At 35.0% G+C, this 23,026-nt stretch overlaps 1 protein-coding gene across 3 annotated transcripts in view; it reads right to left on the reverse strand.

The window, feature by feature from the left end:
• Window positions 1-23,026, reverse strand: part of si:ch211-185a18.2 — a 297,371-nt gene that overhangs the window by 264,081 nt on the left and 10,264 nt on the right. For all 3 annotated transcript variants that reach the window (NM_001441598.1, NM_001441597.1, NM_001258228.2), the window contains 4 exons: window positions 22,443-22,655; window positions 19,918-20,071; window positions 17,995-18,144; window positions 2,388-2,514 (listed from right to left, as the gene is read on the reverse strand). In NM_001441598.1, the coding sequence (NP_001428527.1) occupies window positions 2,388-2,514; window positions 17,995-18,144; window positions 19,918-20,071; window positions 22,443-22,655 (644 nt within the window). The remainder of the gene's footprint in view (window positions 1-2,387; window positions 2,515-17,994; window positions 18,145-19,917; window positions 20,072-22,442; window positions 22,656-23,026) is intronic.

Below are 23,026 nucleotides of genomic sequence, written 5' to 3' on the forward strand. Positions count from 1 at the left end.
AAAGCATTGGTATTGTGTTTGTTGGCCATCTTGTTTGCTAATTTGACCAATTGTCAGTTTATGCCAAAAATGATCTAAATCAGCGTTTCTCAACCACGTTCCTGGAGGACCACCAGATCTGCACATTTTCCATGTCTACTTAACCAAACACACTTGATTCAGATCATCAGCTCATTAGCAGAGACTGAAAGACCTGTAATGGGTGTAACAGACAAAGAAGACATCCAAAACATGTAGTGTTGGTGGTCCTCCAGGAACGTGGTTGAGAAACACAGGTCTAAATGACCATGTATTTAGAATTTTCGGAAGAAATATCCATCAATCAATCTTTTTTTAATATCATGTACTGAATTGTTGCCATATTCATGATACTAAGATGCAAATAGAAGTATCATATGATAAGGAATATTATAGATTTTATTTGTATTGCCATTGGCATATAATGGGCTATATGCACAGCTAGTGTATTTCAGGCAATGATAAACTTACAGTGAAAGCTTAATGTGACTATTTTCAATTTCACAAGGTTCCTTTTACAGCACCAATGTTGTAATGTAATTACAATACATTCGATTATGTAGACTTAAGAGTTCATTTAGTTGTTTAAGTGTAAAACAAGATGAAAGATGTAACCGCTAGCACCATCAGGATCAGCAGAAGCTCTATTGAAAATACTGGAGTAAAATATTTCAAAGACATGGTGGCAGAAAATGGAATTTAACGCCAGGGTTTCTGCAGGTTTTATCATGTCAAATTTAAGACTTTAAGACCTTTTTTATGCCATTATGAATTAAATTTCAGACTTACACAAGGCTAAATGCTAAGAATTGTTTCTAATGGCCCAGTTAAAACACAAAAAAAATTAAAAACAAATGTTATTGTAAGGAAGATAATTAAACCATATGTTTATAAACATAAATATAGAGTTGGCAAATAGAGTTAATAAATAAACTTTTGTTAAAACTTTTATTGAGATAGAATGTTGGTGATTGGATTTGAATATACATAGGAAAATTAAGACCTGTTTTAAATGATTTAAGACCCTACAACACAATATTTCAGTGAATTTAAGACCTTTAAAGGCCTAAAATTGTGAAATTAAGACTTTAAGACTTTTTAAGATCCTGCAGATACCCTGAATGCAGTGCTTCTTGTCCGGTCTGAGACCCACTTTATATTGTATATCTCTCAGACAGCGAAGATTTTTGATATTTAAAGAAATCAGACCTTAAAACGTGGCAACTTTATAATGGAAAGACAGTTCACCGGAAGCGCTGACATGGCTGAAATGTAAAGTCAGTGTGCATATGCACCATTCTAGATTAGTTTATAAGTAATACTAGTCCGTTTTGCCAATGGATGATGCATATTTCACAAAAATATTAATTCATAAATCCAGCTTCAAATATATATCATATTTTCTTTATTCATTTCTAATAAACCCTTCTATTTTAATCGAATAAGGATGGTAAGACTGCTCAAGTCTTTAGTGTCACAATTCTGTAGAAATGTTTGTAGCATGATGTTAATTGTTCTGGTCAATCACTTTTTCACACACAATTGTATTTACACAGAAGTCTAAAAAACTTAAAAATAGCACCATTGTACATATAGATATAATAACAATAATAAAAAGCATTGCTATACACTACACATTTTAAAAAGCCATGACACTTCACAGTAAGTTTTGTTAGCATGAGCTGCAAAATGTCTTCTGTTTTCCCAAAAACAGCTAAATAAACTAAACCAAAGTCTAAGAAACTTTAAATAGCACCACTATACACACACACACACACATACATTAAATAATATCAAATAAAATAAAAACATTTAAAAAGCCATGACACTATTAGGTATTTTTCATTAGCGTCAGTTGCAAACGATCTCCTGTTTGCCTAACGACAGCTAAATAAACTACACTTTGAATGTTCTTGCTCCTCATGACAAATTTTCTTCAAGGAGGCCCAAATAAATTAGCAGATGTGGCTCAGAAAGTGTTTGGAACAGGATCAAAAAAGCACGTCTGTATTTTCGAGAACTCCCCCTGCAACATCACAGTCCAAGAACAAATCTAAGCACCAACATCAACGAACTGCTTCTCGTGCTGTCATTCTGATGAGTTGTGTTAAGGCACCAAGGGACACTTGAGCAAAACTTGCTCCGTTTTTTTTTTTAAGTGACTTGCTTATGGAACATTACGGAGGCGTGTTTAAATGAAAAAGACAAGACGGCCTAACCACGCTCCATAAATAAAAGAAAAGCATTCTTTTGGCTTGGGAAAAGAAGTAGTAGGGCCCACTACTATGGTTACACGCTGTGTAGCATGAAACACGAAAGGGCCGAGGGCTTGTGTGCCTTCCTGCTCTGAAAACAAGATCTATTATTACCTGGACTGCTCTGGTTGGCTGTTGTCTGCTGTTGCCATGGCAAACCTCTCTACCCCAACAGACTGCAAGGCGCATCTCTCGGGAGACCTCCGGTTATTAGGGCTCTGGTCCTGAAGTCTGCCATTTCCTGAAAAGAGAGAAGGTATGGCAAGGATCAGCCAGGGCACTGGACACCTGCCGCAGTCAGCAGTCAGAACACACACCGCTGCAGGCCAGCGACTCTAACAAGGCCCCGTGTGTTTCAGCCAGTCATCAATTCTGCACAAATCCAGGATGCTTTGCCAACAGGCCCGTATCATAAATACGTGATACTCGCCAACACTTATTCTTACAGTCTGTCAGGCCATGACTGTAAATGGAGAGAGTCAAATGGAGTCCGCGGAGGGGGGAAACCTCATATCGCGCAGATGTAAAATATCTCTTTCCTGAGCCCTATTAGGAGGCCGGAGAGTGGAATGCTCTCCCTGCGGCACTGCGGAATGCAGACGAAAGGAAACAAAGCTATATAAATACACAGGACAAGGGTTTCTCAATCCTCCAAAAACAACAGTAGAGCGCTCCTGACCGTAATCATTTCCTTAAGGTCAAAAAGGCACAGTAAAGGAGGGACTGGAACAACAGCAGCGCGCCTCCAGCGGGCCCCAGTGTCTGGCTAACAGGGAACATGAGGCCCTCAAGCTTCTTGAATGTAGTTAAACGAGCAGCTAAAGTCTCATGACTCGGCGGCAAACAAAGCCTCCTGTATCGCGAAACCCTCAGCGCTTGGAGAGAACAAGCAGACATGCAAAAACAATCACTGCTGATAATGATTGCTTAAAAAGAAGTGCTTTAAAATAGCTGGCCATTTAACATCGTTCAGGGTATATGCAGGAATCCTAAAGGTGATTTCAATACCTTAAGAGGACTTTTTAAAGACATTAGGACCTCATCGCCACTTTAAGGGCTCTATTTTGACGGTCCATGCGCAGAGCGCAAAACGCAGGGCGCAAACGCTTTCAGGGCGTGTCAGAACGCATTTTTGCTAATTTACGGACAGGAAAATCCGCTTTGCGCCATGGCGCATAGTCTAAACGGGTTGAGTTTACTTTCTTAATGAGTTATAGGTGTGTTTTGAGAATAAACCAATTAGAGTCTCATCTCCCATTCCCTTTAAGAGCCAGCTGCGTCGCGCCGTAAGCGCATCTTGACGTAAAGTAAATTCACTTTCGCTTTTGCTCTCGTGGATAGGGAAACCTTACCGCACAGACATCAATTAGCCTATAAATAATTCATTTCGTTTGTTAAGCGCAAATATTTGTTTCAAAACTATTTCTAAATTCAGTTCTAATTTCTAGCAAACGAATAAATGAACAATAATAACAAAGTGTGGTCAAAATACTGAGTTATTTACAAATACACCTGCCATGCCCCATATGGTCTAAAACTTGACAGGTGGACAAATCTAAGCTTGTTTTTTAAAAACAAATATAAATATGGATATAATAAATAATACTGCTAATAATAATAACATTATACAAAAGCAAATGTTATGAATGAACTGAAAAAGCCTCCCGAGATGAAGAAAGTAAGGCAGCGGTTTTTAAATCTTCATGTAGGCTAGAAATTAATATGTTTTGTAATATTTTAATCATTTATATTTATATCCTGTATATATCCTTATTATATATATATATATATATATATATATATATATATATATATATATATATATATATATATATATATATATATATATATATGTATATATATATCCTTAAGATATTATATATTATTATATATCTAAAAATATTTTCGTATAGCTCTACATCTTGTGTGTAAGCCAGGCTTACTTTGCGCCAGACAATAGGCCGACTTTGTTCTGGTCTAAAGATCAGACTATTTACAGTTTCTCAAAATAGCAACGCGCCAAAACACGCCTGCTTTTTTAGACCAGAACGCCTATGGGCGCACATTTGAGTATCAAACCTTTAACTTAATAAACAGTTGTAGTTAAATAAATCAATGGAGAGCAACTATGCAATAGAACTCAGATAAGCTTGGAAGAAACTAATTAAACCAAAGGCAAGATTTATTAAAATATCTGGCACATTTACCTTTAAAGAAGAAAATAAAAGGAGAAAGTCTTGTTTGTCTTATTTCGGCTAGAATGAAAGCAGTTTTTAAATTTTTTTTAAACATTAAGTTTTTTTTTTCCGATAGTCTACAAAACAAACCATCATCATACAATAACTTGCCTAATTACCCTAACCTGCCTAGTTAACCCAATTAACCAAGTTAAGCCTTTAAATGTCACTTTAAGCTGTATAGAAGTGTCTTTAAATAATATTTGACTAGATATTTTTCCTGTCATCATGGCAAACATAAAATAAATCAGTTATTAGAAATGAGTTTTTAAAACTATTATGTTTAGAAATGTGTTGAAAAAATCTTCTCTCCGTTAAACAAAAATTGGGGGGGGGGATAAACAGGCGACTAATAATTCAAAGTTCTGACTTGTATATTTAACTGTATATCAACATGACGTTCTTGAACTTCTTGTTTAAAAGAAAAAGAAATGCTTACTTGCGTATACATAAACTGTACTGATGTAAAAATATAATAAAGAGAATGTTTAATCTACATCACATCCTCTAGTCATTTACACACTGAAAATGACTAAACAAAGGTCATAAATGAAACAAAAATGCTGGTATTTTTCCCAAGAGGCGACATTTTCCATAAACATATATTATAACACTGAAAACAAATCGATAACTACATTAACCACACTGCGGCAGTCATCGTATTTCTGAGCCATTTCTTTTTTTTTTTCAAGTGCATTCTGGGATTGTTTACTGTGACAGATGAAAACAACAGCGCCTGACAGGTCTGCAGACGGTTGCCAACGTTACCGCACAGATTCCGATCCGCTTTCCCAGCTGCCGGTGTGACGTCAAACCCCCACACACGTCCACAGCTGCAAAACATCAGCTGTAATGTCGGGACCTGTGGCAGCATGCAGATCCATTCTGCTGCCTTTATAATTACTCCAAACACAGAGCTGTAAACAATAGTCAGCGTTTAACATGGATGCTGGCACCTCACCAAGGGCCGGATTCTCGTAATAGCGCTGCCAGACACACCATGCCAGACTGCTGCCTGTCGGGAGAGCAGCTCTTAAACATGAAACAGTGCTAGTCAACACCTAAAAAATATCCAGTTAAACCCTGCATAAACACTACATGAAAATGTCATTAAAGAGCAAGGGTGTGCAAGTTTTCTAATGCATTATGGGGCACATCCTAGAGAGAGAGAGAGTTTTCTGGCTATATCGTGGCAAAAACAGATCAAGTTTACCACATTTTAATATAAAATAATATAATTTTAAAAGTATTTTACCAATAAAAAGTCATCTACAGCAATATATAACACATAAATGCTAATAATAATGTTAATACACTAACCGGTCACTTTATTAGGTACAGCTGTCCAACTGCTCGTGAAAGTAAATTTCTAATTAAACAATCATATATCATATGACAGCAAGACAAATAACTATAAAGTAACTTAAATAACCACTAGTTAAAACAGAGGTATGCAGAAGAGCATCTCTGAACACACAACATGTCCAGCTTGAGGTGGATGGGCCACACCGGGTGTTACTCCTGTCAGCTAAGAACAGGAAACTGAGGCTACAGTTCGCTCAGGCTCACCAAAATTGGACAATAGTAGATTGGAAAAATGTTGCCTGGTCTGATAGGTCTCGATTTCTGCTGCAAAATTTGGATGGTAGGGTCAGAATTTGGTATCAACAACATGAAACCATGGATCTATTCTGCGATCAAACCATCTCAGAATGGTTTCTTGAACATGACATTGAGTTCACTGTACTCAAATGGCCTCCACAGTCACCAGAATCAATCCAATAGAGCACCTTTGGGATGTGGTGGAACGGGAGATTTACATCATGGATGTGCAGCAGTCAAATCTGCAGCAACTGCATGATGCTATCATGTCAACATGGACCAAAATCTGAGGAATATTTCCAGTACCTTGTTGAAGGATTAAGGCACTTCTGAAGGCAAAAGGGGGTCCAACCTAATACTAGTAAGGTGTACCTAATAAAGTGGCCGGTGAGTGTATAAGATACAAATCAAAAAACGATAAAAAATAATGATAATAATAATAATTTATGACTAATTTTGGAAGTTTTCACATTTAAAAAATATTTCATTTAAAGTCTCTCCAGATAAAAAGCATTGTCTGATACCATTAGAAACAGGGAATTCCACAAGTATATGTTTAATGGTTTGGTTTCTGTTGCAATATTGACTGGGGCACATTTGAACTTCCTGGCCTGAGTCTGATGTCTAGCGTGTGTCTGTGACGCATAACATGTGAACCCCTCCCCCATTACAGCGCACATCAACACTGATGGAGGTCTCTGCAGGTAAGGGCACTGGCTAATAATAAAGTCTGCCATTTATATGGGAAAGGGCATCCCTGTAGGGGGCAGACAGACTCTCCTGGCATCTCCTGGTTGCTGGGGAAGTGCTGACAAGAAGCTTTCTAGCTTTTAAAATGAAGATCAAGTCAAGTCGAGTTTTATTGTCATTCCACATTGTGCACATAAAGTGAAACGAAATGTTGTGTCCCGCATAAAAATGTTGTGTGCTACATAAAAAAACGTAATCATACATTTATAAACACTACGAAAATATATAAAACAAACATACATATATAAAAACAATGTAAGAGCAATTTTTAAACCTATCCAAAACTAGACAAATAAACGCAATAAACAAATAATAACAAACAAGAATAAGATGTCATGTCTATGTCTATGTCTTTGGTAAATACATAAATACAAACAACTAGAGCAATTTTTAAACCTTTACATAACTTAGGGTTAGGTTTAAGCAAATACATAATAATAACAACAAACAAATGAATAAGGACAACCATTAAACAATATTTTGCTGAGTGTTTATTTATGCTGACTAATTGTTTGGTTTATGTTTGCCCTGCATAAATGAATACAGGACTAAAACCACCAGTAGGTGGCAACAAGTGCCTGTCTATAAGAATGAGCCATGGAATCATTTTTTTTTTTCAAATGATTTGTTAAAAAACGGAGGCTGTATCTGAAATCGCCCCTTTATACTCTTAAATAGTGCACTATTTGAGGTAGTAGCCATTTGCAGTGGTGTCGAAACCGTAATGGATGTTCTGAAGTGCACTCAATCAATCCCACAAGATTGAGTATACAACCGATGTTCACTCAAAAGCTAGAAAAACCCATAAAGCATTGTGAGAGTATGCATAACGAATGAATTTCTGTATCGGACCACAAGATGGCATCCAAAGAAAAAAAATCTATTAGTGTAAGTATCAATATTTACCAGTGTTTCCTCTAGGATTTTTTCCAGCTGTGGCGGCAGGCCTTTTTTACAGATCTACCTGTGGCTATTTCAATGACAAATGTCGTGAGCGTAGTATTACACGTCGAGATCGCATTTTTGTAATAGCCTACAAGCATGCAAATCTCTTTGCTTGCGCGCCAAGATCCTCTGCTCGTGCACAAAACTTCTTGCACGCCCTCAAATATACGCTGCAAGCACAGATCTTCTTGTGCGCTCTCAAATAAATGCTGCTGAAGTGCGATTTAGTGCGTTTATGTAACGAGTTTATCTCCAACATTTATTACATTTGCTAGGAATATTTATTAATGTCTCAAATAGACCTACAGAGTGGTATTAATGCGCCCTGAAGTAAAGTGAAATGGCTATACGTCATGTTTGTTGGCCTCACGCATCTGTCAGTGAGCCAGTCAGTCAGTCAGCACGTAACCTTAAAGGTTCAAACAAATAACGCACAGCACTACTATGGTTACAGAAAAGTTTGTGCTGTTATAATTCACTTACCTTTTAATACGTTTTGTTGGAATTAATATATATATATAAATATATATATATATATATATATATATATATATATATATATATATATATATATATATATATATATATTTTTTTTTTTTTTTAATAATATTTGAAATAATAATTGAAATAATTTGCTTATTAATTACTTTTAATAAATTATGAATTTTAATTTTGTTAAGTACTATCAGACAGCTCACTAGTTGTTACCTCCACAGGGCCTGAATAAGAAATGGAAAATCCAATGCATCTGTGTGATGTATTTTATTTTTTAAATTTGAATTTACTCATTCACGTTCATTTATGCCTTTACTATATTAGTGCACTAATGTAGAATGGTGAACGAGGGTTGATTGGTGTTTTACCAGAATGGTGATGGGGTGATTTCAAACACAGCAAGACTGTTTCAGCAATAAAAGATTGTAGCGTTGCACTTAGAAATGTAAATGTTCTATTCCAGCTTTATTCAGAACTATTTTCATTGGTGAAATGTAAAATGTTTGAAGGTTTTTGAATGTATATTTAAAGACTTTAACACATTTATTTAGCAATATTATGTGCTACAAAATGTAAAATCTAAATTAACCCTGGCTAAAATTAATTAAATGAAATAAAAGATATATATTTAACCATATTATTTGTAATTTTAATCAGGTAAACGTCTTTAAGAAATTACAACATATTTTAAATGATGAATTTATCATGAAAATAATTCAATAAAAATATTGCTGACCTAATTTTAAAAGTTGTTTTTATAAGATGAGTGTGTTAAAAACAAATGAAATAATTGCAAAATAAAGACCATTTTAAGGATGACCTCATCTTCCTATAATATAAAGTAACCGCATATCTCGACATAGCTAGCGTTTGTCTAGCATGGGCTAAAATTCCTACCTATAAATCTTTGATGAGGAAAGACCACAGGAATTGCTGTTGAGGGCATCTGCAATATTCATAACCTTTAATGTAAAATCTGCAGGCTTCTCCTCTCATTACTACATAATTTGACTCCTATTTCACCTATTAGATTTTTTTTCCATCTTCACCACCAGTTTAGGCACATTTATCTGACCTGAAGGTTAAATAAATAAAAAAAAGATGAATAAAGAATGACATTTCAAGCAGGGACTCATTTGTCACTCCACAGGGTCATTTCATTAAACGGCAAAAAAAGCTAAAAGACGTTTAAAAATAAAAGGGCTGACTAGTTGGCAGCTAAAAAAAGCAATAATTTTGACAATTTTTGTGATATACAATATCTATAAATAATGTTTATTAGCAATTACTAATATGCTACAGTTAATAACACATTGATTGTTGGAAGTTCAAAAATAAATAAATAATTTCATTCATCAAGATAACAAAAAATTCTGTTATCCAGAAATACAGTTGAAGTCAAAATTTTTAGCCCTCTAGTGATTATTTTTTCTTTTTTAAATAGTTCGCAAAAGATATTTAACAGAGTAGGAACTTCTCATAGTATTTCTTATAATGTTTTTTATTCTGGAGAAAAGCTTATTTGTTTTATTTAGACTAGAATAAAATACATTTTATGTATGTTGCACTTTCCTTAAACTCAAAGCGCTACAAGATATACAGTAACAAATAAAATAATGCAGTGAATTGCAAGCTTGCATAAAATCCCAGGAAGAAGCCAGAAGTCATACCGCAATAACAAAACAATAAAGAACAATAAGCAAAATGTTACAAATTGCATAAGTAACAGTGATAATCACAATTTAAATGCTTTGCTAAAAAGATGTGTCTTAAGAAGCTTCTTAAAACAATTCTAAAGAAATGGCACCCTGATAATTGTGGGTAATTTGCGTTCCATAATGTAGGCACTAGGCATGGGCCGGTATAAGATTCTGAAAGTATGATAACCTTGGATAAAAATGGCACGATTTCATGGTATTGTTACCGCTCTAAAATATATTCTTTTTAAATGTCTGGGTAAAAAAAAAAAAAACAATATATTTTACTTTTTGAAACACATTTTAATAATATTTTGGAACAGTAAACATGTCAATTGAACGTGTCAAGTGAGAATATGACTTCTCTGTCTTCATTTCTTTCAAAAACAGATTTCTTTACAATTAAAATTGGCATCTTTGGATATTTTTCTGCTGGATATACTGTTGTCATAATAAACAACAACAGAAAAAAAGTATTACACATACCTTAGGAACGGTAATACAGAAAATTTTGGCGGTTTTAAAACCTCGACTTTTTCGAACCACAGTGTACCTTGAAAACGTTTATCCTCCCCTATCATCGTCAGGCGCACAGTAAGAAAAAGCCTTGCCTCCCATAGTTTTTAGTCTACATGTAGACTAACATGCTGATACAAAGTGAGGAAGAAGACAGCGAGTAGGAGTAGAAAAATTCAGATCCCAAATATAATCTGGAGCTAACCCATGCCACCCTTAAACAATAGTTTTTTTCTGATTGTCTAGAACAAATTATCATTACACAATAACTTAATTATTGTGTTATTATTAATGCCAAATTACTCTAACTTTCCTAATTAACCTAGTTAAGCCTTTAAATGTCACTTTAAGCTGAATAGTAATATCTAGAAAAATTATAGGTAAAATATTATGTACTGTTATCATGACAAATTAGTTAATAAAACTATTGCGTTTATTTATTTATTTATTTATAATTTTTAAACATTAAAAGATTAAAAGATAATAGGGCCTGACTCAACATGAATGCTGTTTTTCAGCAGGTTCCTGCTCTACAGAACATAAAAACATACATACATCCCTAAAATCTCATCCATCAACACATGAGAACAGTAGAAGCAACCACCAAACATACAAAATCAAGAGAAACAGGCTACTATCTGAGTAATTACAGTGATATTTGACCATCAGATGACAAGCATTGGATTTTTTAAAAAGCCTCAGTGTTGGTATTGCTTGTAGATGTTCTGGGATCTCATTCTAGGCTTTTGTGGATACATAAAAGGAGGGTCTCGGTCCATAACAGTTTTTAAAAGCATTTTAGAAATGTGTTGTAAAAATCTTCCCTCTCCGTCAAACAGAAAATGGTGGAAAAAAATAAACAGGGGGGGCTAATAATTCTGACTTCAACTGCATATATTTCCCAAAGAAAAAAGCAACTCAAAACATAACAACTTCTTCTAAATGTGCCTTATAACCCAAAAGTCTATGAGCGCTGGTATTCAACCAAATCTAACACACCTCTTCTAATTTCCTGGAGAATTACTTTTAGACAGGTAAACATAAAAGGACCCTCAACATGACACAGCCCCTCATAATCCTTTATTTGCCTGTATTTAAAGCCACTTTGATGATGTACACGAGAAACAAAAGAAAGGCTGGCTAAAAATAGCCCATTTGAATGGAGAAAGTGAGAGAAGCTGAGAGATGGAGCAACGTTGCCACTGAAATAGCCAGGTTGCCATGACGACCCGATTGATGTGCACAAGTGACAAAATGGAGTCAGTAGCAACAGACATCTTACTGCAGAATTTCCCCATCGTCTCGACACACACACACACACACACACACACACACACACACACACACACACACACACACACACACACACACACACACACACACACACACACACACACACACACACACACACACGCGCGTCTTGGATTAAACAATAGCATGCAAACGGTTTTTACACGTTTTTCAAAATATCCCTAATTCAATAGAACAGTCAATCTGGACAAGCATGGCGCATTTAGTGTATGTAGGTCAAATGTGCGACTATTACATTTACATTCGTTCATTTATTTATCAGATGCTTTGATCCAGAGACTTGGAAATGTGGGATGCAACAAGTGAATGATCATAAAGAAGTAAATACTTCAAAGTTTCAACCACTGTTATAAAAATTTAAGGCACAATAGGGAGGGTTAGATAAGATGCAGTTAATAATATTAATAAAAATAATAATAATAATAATAATAAAACTAACAATAGTAATACTAAATTTTATTTATATAGCGCCTTTCTAGAGCTCAAGGACACTTAACAAAGAACGTAACAAGAAGAGATCGTACAAGCAGATAAATATATATAGAGACAGCATTAGATACACAAACATACAGGAAGTCAAATATAACAAACTGAAAATACAAAAACAAGACCTAAAAGACAAATGAGCAAAGTGCAGGTGGATCAGATAAAGTGGGCAGTTTGTCAGGTCAGAAGTGAAGCATTCAGAAAATAAGTGAGTTTAAAGTAAAGATTTGAAGATAGGCAGTACTGAGGGACAGCGAGAAGGCCAGAGTCAGGAATTGTAATTAACCACATAGTTTTATAAATGTGTACTTGAGTACATTTTTAGTGCAGTATCTGTACTTTTACTTCACTACTTTCCTTCAATCTGCAGTCACTATTTTATTTTTTCCAGTCTATGGGGATATGAAAAATCAGTCCATTTGATCCAGGAATGCAATGAAAATTGTTACCCCCCCTGAAGGCAAGTGTTGCCGAAATACGTAGGTACTGTTTTTAAAGAATAGTCATGTTAATAAAGGCTTCTTAAAATTGTAATTACTCCGAGTGCCTTGGACTTATGATTTCTCATTGTTTATCTTTATGAATCCCTGATCCAAAGAGCATGGACACATTAACTACCCCTGAAGCACTTTTTGTTTGATTTTGGATCAAGAAATTAAGATATTTTGAATAAAATCAGAGAGCTCCCTCATCCTCCATAGACGGCATCGATTCTTACTCTATCATAGTCCAAAAAAAATTAAGTAAAAGCTACGAGAATACTTTGTGAAGCATATAAGGCATATGCCAGCAGCGAGCCCTATACTGACACTGAAGTAAAGAAACTGTTGAATAAAGTTGAGATTTGTGTTTTATGTGTGCACAAACGTTTTCTATAGCTTGATAATATTGCAATTGAACCACTGAAGGAAAATGATCTGTTTTGGGGATGTTTTTGATATTTTTCTGGACTTTGAATGATTTGTAGTCTATGGAGGATGAGAGAGCTCTCAGATTACATCTAAAATATCTTAATTTGCGTTTTAAACATGAAAGTAGGGGAATGAAACGAAATGAGGGAGAGGAATTAATAATAATTTTCACTTTTAGGCAAACTAACCCTTTAAATGCTCACAGAAAAGATGTTTTTTCAGTTTTCCCTTGAATATAATTAGCATTTTGGAAGAAGTCTGGAAGATCATTAGATCATCAGCCTGGAAGAGAGAATGAGAAGGATCTGAAAGGTGATTTTGTGCTTTTCTGGGCAATGCTCATCAACACTGGCAACACTGGTATCTTCTATTGGTCACACACATTCATGTTACATGAATTTGCAGGTCAGAGCTCACCAAGCTTGAACTTTGAGATACAGCCACGAGCAAAATTTACATTTTTAATCTGACACATTTGTATGCATATGAATAGAGATCTATGGCGAGAAAAAAGCTAGGACTACTGATCTATTTCAGAGGATTATGTGCACCCAATGGTTCAAACATTGCATCCTGAAGACGGTGTCAAGGATAATAATGCATCAATACAGACAGCAAGACTGGTAAAAGAGTTGTTTGATGAACATAAAAGTGAAGTTGAACATCTCCCATGGCATGCACAGTCACCAGATCTAAATATTATTGAGCCACTTTGAGGTGTTTTGGTGGAGCGAGTCAAGAAACGTTTTTCTCCACCAGCATCACATAGTGATCTGGTAACTATTCTGAAAGAAGAATGCCTTAAAATCGCTCTGGCCACAGTGCAGGACTTGTACCAGTCATTCCCAAGATAAATTGATGCTGTATTGGCCACAAAAGAAGACCCTACACCGTACGAATGAATTATTGTGGTCCAAAACCAGGCGTTAAACAAGTTGAACATCTCCCATGGCCTGCACAGACACCAGATTTCAATATTATTGAGGAACTTTGGGGTGTTTTTGAAGGAGTCAAGAAACGTTTTTCTCCACCAACATCACCTAGTGACCTGGCTATTGATCTGCAAGAAGAATGATGCAAAATCCCTCTGGCCACTGGGCAGAATTTGTACCAGTCATTCCCAAAATGAACTGAAGCTGTATTGGCCACAAAAGAAGCCCCTATACCATACTACATTTACATTTAGTCATTTAGCAGACGCTTTTATACAAAGCGACTTACAAATGAGGACAAGGAAGCAATTTACACAACTAGAGTACAGTTAGTGGTATAGCCAGAGAGGCAATTGCAGATTAGGAAGTGAAGTATAGACTAAATAGATGAGTTTTTAGTCGTTTCTTGAAGACAGCAAGTGACTCGTTCTGATGCAGCTAGGAAGTTCATTCCACCAACTGGGCAGATTGAATGCGTGTTCGGGAAAGTGATTTCTTCCCTCTTTGGGATGGAACCACGAGGCGACGTTCATACACTGAACGCAAGTTTCTGGAGGGCACATAAATCTGCAGAAGTGAGAGCAGATAAGAAGGAGCAGAGCCAGAGGTGGCTTGGTAGGCAAACATCAGAGCTTTAAATTTGATGCGAGCAGCAACTGGCAGCCAGTGCAAACAGGTGAGTAGCATACTAATGAATTATTGTGGTCCAAAACCTGGCGTTAAACAAGTTCTTCCATGGCCTTCACACTCACAGTCACCAGATCTAAATATTATTGTGCCCCTTTGGGGTGTTTTTAGAGGAACGGTTGAGGAAATGTTTTCCTAATCCAGCATCACGTAGTGACCTGGCCACTATTCTGCAAAAGGAATGGCTCATAATCCCCCTGGCCTCTGTGCAGGACTTGTATCTGTCATTACCAAGATGAACTGATGCTGTATTGTCCACAAAAGAAGACCCTACACAATACTAATGAATTATTGTGGTCCAAAACTTGGCATTGAACAAGTTCTCCCATGGCCTGCACAATCACAAGATCTAAATATTTTTGAGCAACTTTGGGGTGTTTTTGGAGGAGAGAGTCAGGAAACGTTTTCGTCCATAAGTATCACCTAGTGATCTGGCCACTATTCTCCAAAAAGAATGGATCAAAATCCCTCTGGCCACTGTGCATGACTTGTATCTGTCATTACCAAGATGAACTGAAGCTGTATTGGCCGCTTATGAATTAATGTGGTCCAAAACCAGGCATTGAACAAGTTGAACATCTCCCAAGGCCTGCAGTCACCAGATCTAAATATTATTGAGCTCTTTTGGGGTGTTTTTGAAGAAGAGAGTCAGGAAACGTTTTCTTCCATCAGCATCATCTAGTGATCTGGCCACTATTCTCCAAAAAGAATGGATCAAAATCCCTCTGGCCACTGTGCATGACTTGTATCTGTCATTACCAAGATGAACTGAAGCTGTATTGGCCGCAAAAGAAGGCCCAATACCATACTAATAAATTATTGTGGTCCAAAACCAGGCATTGAACAAGTTGAACATCTCCCATGGCCTGCAGTCACCAGATCTCAATATTATTGAGCCACTTTGGGGTGTTTTTGAAAGAACAAGTTAGGAAATGTTTTCCCACACCAGCATCAAGCAGTGACCATGGCCGCTATTCTCCAAGAAGAGAAATTCCTCTGGCCACTGTGCAGGACTTGTAACTGTCATTCCCAAGATGAATTGAAGCTATACTATTGATATATTGTGGTCCAAATCCAGGCGTTTCAGTTTCATTGTCCAACCCCTGAATATATACATTCTACTTGTCCTAGCATTTATATACTGCAACTCTCTGATGATTTGAAGTGCTTCTTTTATCTTTACTTGTAAGTCGCTTTGAATAAAAATTTCTGCTAAATGAGTAAATGTAAAGGTCTGCAAAATAAGTTGTTCGGCATGCTCTATTAGTAAGAGCATGGTATTTCTTATGTTGTACAGTGCAAACATGCAAGATTGTGTAGCTACAATTGTGAAATTATGTTCGACAGCCGAATTGGCAGTGAAGACTAGATTATAAGAAAACAAGAGAGATCGAATGCTGCGAATGAGGATTTTCACACTCCAGGAAAAACACACACGGCGAGAAACTGCAAGCCATAATTAACTCTCTGTTCTCCCACACACATCCATCAACGTGAGCCTGAGAACATGGCTCCGGCGTCTGGGAAAGCAATCCCATGTTCATGTGGGAGCCGGGGAGGGGGCTGCAGAAGCAACTCGGATTATATTCAGGTGGGAAAATTCTCCCAGGTTTCAGACAAACGGGCTTCTTTGAGCGCACGAATCGTACATAAATTACCAGGCAATTGGGAAAAAAAGAAGAGGAAAGAGCAAGGTGAAATGGAAAAACCCAGGATCGCTGTTTGTGATAAGCAAGTTTTGGCCTTGTTTAGTATACGCTAACGGTTACACAACATTGAATAGGGTCGTTTAGATCTACTGCGGTCTGTTTAATGACGCGCACTACTTGAAGACACTAAAGCAGCTGTGTTACCGGGTCAGCCTGTGCTAACATGCCTGAAGCTTTTCCAATAACAAGCCTCGACTCTCTCCGACAGGAGCAAAACAGCATGACTGAGGCGAACAGCTTGAACTGTTCGTATTTACACAGCTGTTCGGTGGGTGACACTTCTTTCAACAACTGCTTTTTGCCTTAATTGGTTTTTAGTGCAAAAGCAAGTCTTCAATTCAACCCGGAGGAGTGACAGATCGGTTGAGTGATGGCGTCTAAAGGGAAAAAGCATGTTCAGGGATGAATTACTGGTTTTGGTGTTTTGCGAACATGAGGTTCTAGGCTGAGCTGATCGTTGTTGCTTCTTAAACAGGAAACTAAAAGCAGGCGGTTTCTCGGCAGAGGCGAAGCACAATGGTTTCTAAAGCCTGTAGCCATGGACGCATGAATGACATTGGAAATTAGTGATGAGATATTTGAGACTCAACCCCAAACAATATGCTACAAAACACAAGCGTAGGAGTAAATAATTACAATCCAGTGTCTATCCACTAACAGTCAATGCATATTATAATAAAAACATTTCAATATCAATTAGTCAATAAATAAAAGGTAACACTTTACTTTAAACTATTTATTTACCTGCCTATCAGCTGTTTATTTGTACTTATAAAATACATATTTTACATGATATTGTTCTACATTGCTAATCATACCTAAACCTAACTACTATCTAAATTGCTATTAATACCCAGAACATTAAGAGTTTATTGAGCTAAAATTCATAATTATTGGATTGTTAATAGTAAAATTTGTACCTTAAAATTAAGTGTGACTAATAAAATTGCTTTAATAAAATAATTATAATAACAATTAATTAATGGTATACTTTATTTTATGATATTTAGATAAAATATCTTAAAAAGAGAAGAAAAGGCACACATTTAATTCCAGGATAATCTTCTTTTAGTAGGTCCAGTAAATCTTGATAGATAGTAAAGACTGCCGTTTCATTTTTGCTGTCATTACCTCCACCTCTGATTAATCAAAAACTTGTACTGAAATTATATAATTTCAATAGAAATCTGTTGTGGTTTTAGTTGTGGTGCAAACGCCAAAATTCAGTAGTGACGCTACTGCCATCAAGTGGTTTCAAATTGAATCACATCCACATGACAGTATTCCTAGTCTAAAACTGATTATGATCAATGAACCATGATGAGCTGTTTTAAACAGAGTGACAAGAATGAACAATGCTAGATGCACAACATTAAATGCAACAACCCATCAAATCTTGGCCAAGAATCAAAATGGAGTGCTGACCTGATGAGAGAAACCCACCTTGGTTTTTAAAGGAGGATTTCGGAGGTCTGTTGGTGCTTGTTGATGATGTCCAGTGGGTGGGTTTGGGAATGACCTTGCGTGGTGCAGGGGTCTCCAAAGGGCTTTTATGCCCCCCTGTTTGTCTCTCACGATAAACATCCATTGAGACTGTCAGGAAAAAATAACCAATAAAACAAAAGTCAGTAATATTTATTGGTTTTACGTGCAGTTCATTGATCACTGCCAATCTCTACACACATCAAAATCAACCGTGGGCCCAAAAAGTATTTGGACACTTTCAAGAATTTGAAAACCTTTTCCTCCACCAGCATCACGTAGTGACCTCACCACTATTCTGCAAGAACAATGGCTCACAATCCCTCTGGCCACTGTGCAGGACTTGTATCCGTCATTTCCGAGATAAACTGATGCTGTATTGTGTGAAAAAAGAAGGCCCTACACCATGTCAACATCTTTCATGGCCTGCACAGTCACCAGTCATATTATTGAGCCACTTCAGGGTGTTTTGAATAGTTCACTTAAAATCAGAAAATTATTTACACAGTGCTCACTTATTTTTCTTTATTATACTTTAAAGATGCTTTATTCTATTTTGAGATATATTAAAGAAACTAGTAACGATTGACTTCATTTATTGATTTATTGTCTTTCGGCCTAGTCCCTTGTTTATCAGGGGTCGCCACATTGGAATGAACCAACAACTATTCCGGCATATGTTTTACGCAGTGGATGCCCTTCCAGCTACAACCCAGTACTGGGAAACACCCATACACCCACATTCACACACACTCTAGGCTAATTTTGTTTACCCAATTCACCTATACTGCATGTCTTTAGACTGTGGGGGAAACCGGAGCACCCGAAGGAAACCCACATGAACACGGGGAGTAACCATTGACTTTCATAGTATATCTTTTTCCTACTATGGAATCTACAATGGTTAAAGGTTTTCAGCTTTCTTCAAATTATCTTTTTTTTATGTTCAGCTAAATAAAGAGTCTAATGAATATGTGGAAACACTTGAGGGAGGACATTTTTATTTTTGGGTGAACTATCCCTTTAAGTTGTTCACTCAAAAATGTAAATGTACTCATTATTTGGTGATACAAAACAAATAAACATTAGTTTTTTTTTTTAGTTGAACACACAAGGAGATATTGTGAGGTGACCAGGCTGCTAATGGCACTCATTCAGATTCATTGACGAAGACAAATAATAGAAAAACATGAAAGTGAATTAAATTTTATTTGTGGGTGAACTTTGCCTTTAAGCAATATATATATAATAATATATAATATAATATTATATTATATATATATATATATATATATATATATATATATATATATATATATATATATATATATATATATATATATATATATATATATATATATAAAATATAATAATAATATATAATATTACTAAATATAACTAAACCCAAAAACATATTTGTTTCTTAATTTGTTTAATATTTTTACAGTCAGGGCCAGTAGCCTAGTGGTACTGTGCGCTGACAAATAGCACCAACGTGCTCACGGCGACCCGAGTTCAAATCCCAGCTCAAAGTCTTTTGCCGATCCTTCCCCTCTCTCTATTCCCAATGCTTTACTGTCTGAATTCTCTACTATCCTGTCATATTAAAGGTGAAAAACACCGGAAAAGTTCAAAAGTGTCTAAATATTTTTAAGTCCACTGTCTTCACATCTAAAGTCGCAAGATTCAAATCAGAGCATTTAGTGCATAAATAAATAATATAGAAAAAAACATGAATTATCATTAGCAGGCCTAATATTTGAAATAATGTCTTACATTTCATATGTAATTGTGAGAGATTCTCCCTCTGAGCCACATTTTACCAATTTTCATTATAAGATTTTAAAAATATTCAGACAAATGTACATACAACACAATACTGACCTGATGCTGGTCTTCCAGCAGAGGGATTATCAGTGGCTGACAGTCTGATGCTGCGATTCCCTGATATCTGAAGTGGAAGAGAGTCTATCTGGGAGACTCCAGAGCTATTTCCACGAGATGCAACTACATCCAGAGCTGAACCCAGGAGACGATTCTAAAGACAGAGAAGACCATTATATGATAATAAAACACACACACACACAGTTCATGAACCACCTCTGAAACATCCACCAGGTGCTACACAATTACACAACTGAATTGAAAGTCTGGAATTGAAGTATGCTTAAAAATAAAAGATCTCAATGATGCATGTAAACACAATGAGTTCAATATTTGGAAAACTAAATGATTATGTTTAATGCAATAAACCTTGATTAACAGTATGAGCAGATTTTACAACAATAAATAAGAAATCTTGTGTTAAAAAATGAATCAAAAAAGCCACAACAATAAACAATAATATATAACAAAAAATAAGAAAGAACAAGATGAAACTAAAAAGTAAGCTAAGTAAAAAAAATATATATATAACAATAATAAAGTCAATAAAATAAAAACAGTAATATAGGAATAAAACAAACCAGAAATAACCAGAAGATATAAACAATATATAAATGATAAAAAATAAAAATAGGTGTTTTTAGTTGGCTTGACAGCAGCCAAGAAAATAGTGGCGACAAGATGGTATCTGGAAATGTCCACTGCTCACATACAAGGTGCAAGAGAGGAGAACAGCCTCAGACTTTGGGCTTTACTCATTTGAATCAAGGAGACATCAAAAACCAAAACTTCTGGTTCCAGGCCACATAATTTTTTAATTTAATTTATTTTATCAATTTATATATATATATATATATATATATATATATATATATATATATATATATATATATATATATATATATATATATATATATATACATATATATATATATATATATATATATATATATATATATATATACACACACATATATATATATATATATATATATATGTATATATATATATTAATTTATTTAAATATTACAGCATGTATATATCTTTCAGCATGGTTTTGAATATCTTAATCTATTTGCTCATTACTATTCTTCTATTTACTTATTTTTAACTGGCTTGATTTTACCCTTACTTAACCTTAAATACAGATTTGGTTTATTGCTTTTTTGGTTTGGAAATGTGTTTTATTTGTATGTATGTGTATATGTATATATATTTATCAATTATTGCTAATTGTTTTAGTCAGTCTTTGTCTTTTATTCTTCAGGTTTTTCTTTGCATTTTCATTATTATTGTTGTTGACATTATTAATAATATTATTATTTAACAACCTGTATATTGGTAATTAGCCCCCCTGAATTATTAGCCCTCCTGTTTATTTTATCCCCGATTTCTGTTTAACGGAGAGAAGATTTTATCAACACATTTATAAACATAATAGTTTTGATAACTCATTTCTAATAACTGAATTATTTTATCTTTGCCATGATGACAGTGAATATTATTAGATTAGATATTTTTCAAGACACTTCTATGCAGCTTAAAGTGACATTTAAAGGCTAAACTAGGTTAATTAGGTTAACTAGGCAGGTTAGGGTAATAAGACAAGTTATTGTATAACGATGGTTTGTTCTGTAGACTATCGAGAAAATATATAGCTTATGGGGCTGACAATTTTATTAATATTTTAAAAAGATAATTAAAAACTTCTTTTATTCTAACCCAACTAAAGCAATTAAGACTTTCTCCAGAAGAAAATATATTATCAGACATACTGTGAAAATTTCCATGCTCTGTTAAACATTATTTGGGAAATAATTAGAAAAAGAAAAAATTCAAAGGGGGTTTAATAATTCTGGTTTCAACTGTATATCTATGCACACTGCTTTAAACTGATCATCTACGGCATGTTTTTTCTGTGTTCACATAATTCAAAATAAATAAAAAACGTGATTGAAAGGAAAGGAAAATAAAAAAGAAAAATTTGAATAAAAATTAGGAAATTTTGATGCAATGGAATAAAAATATATACAGTTGTCAGTAAGTCAGTATTATTAGCCCCCCTTTGATTTTCTATTCCTTTTTAAAATAAAGGTTAAAGATAAAATAAATCAACTATTAGAGAGGAGTAATTAAAACTATTATGTTTAGAAATGTGTTGACAAAATCTTCTCTCCATTAAACAGAAATTGGGGGAAAAAATAAACAGGGGGCCTAATAATTCAGAGGGGCTAATAAATCTGACTTCAACTGTTTATATTTATATTTTTTCAAATGGTTGTTAAATACATTTTTTCATTTTAATTTAGTTTAACTTGACATTCAAAAATAACTAAAACTTAAATTAAAACAAAAATATAATAATAAAAAATAAATTAATAATAATAATAATAATAAATAATTATAATTATAATTGTTTTAATGTTTTTAATCAATATATATCAACAACGAAACCTTCAAAAGGCAAAATGTGACAATCAAAACTCTGCATCTTCAAATCCAGACAGAGGTCTCGGCATTTTCACCTGCAGTTGAATCTGCTGACACTGAATTGTCTCCAGGTGTTGCAGTCTCTGCTGGATCAGAATGTTAAGTTGCTCCTCCAGATGGGCTGCTCTCCCAGCTGAACTGCTGTCTGTACGGGCCGTCCTGCCAGGCAGGACACTGCCCTCTGCTGCCTGCAGCCTCTTCAGCTCAGCAGACACCCGAGAGATCTGAGCCTCCATCTCACTCTGAGCCTGATGGCCAAACAAACACAGCTGAAGGTGAAAGCTATAATAGATTGAGGTAGACGTGTGTCAATATTCAATAGCACAGTCACACTTTACAATAAGGTTTCATTAGCTAATGTTTTTCCTTAAATGAACTAATTATGAACAATACTTGTACATCATTTATTAATTATAGTTCAACATTCACCAATGGATTATTTATTTATTCTTTATTTATTTATTGCCACATCAGTAACTTATGGCTATTTCGTGGCAAAATGGACGTACATAAAACTTTACATGATAAAAACAAATTCTTATTACAATAAAAACTTACTTAGACAAATATATAGGATGGAAATAAATAAAGTTAACACAAAAATATATTCAATGTTAAA

This window comes from Danio rerio, chromosome 17, assembly GCF_052040795.2.
Source record: "Danio rerio strain M-AB ecotype USA chromosome 17, GRCz13ab, whole genome shotgun sequence".
NCBI classification, from domain to species: Eukaryota; Metazoa; Chordata; class Actinopteri; order Cypriniformes; family Danionidae; genus Danio; species Danio rerio.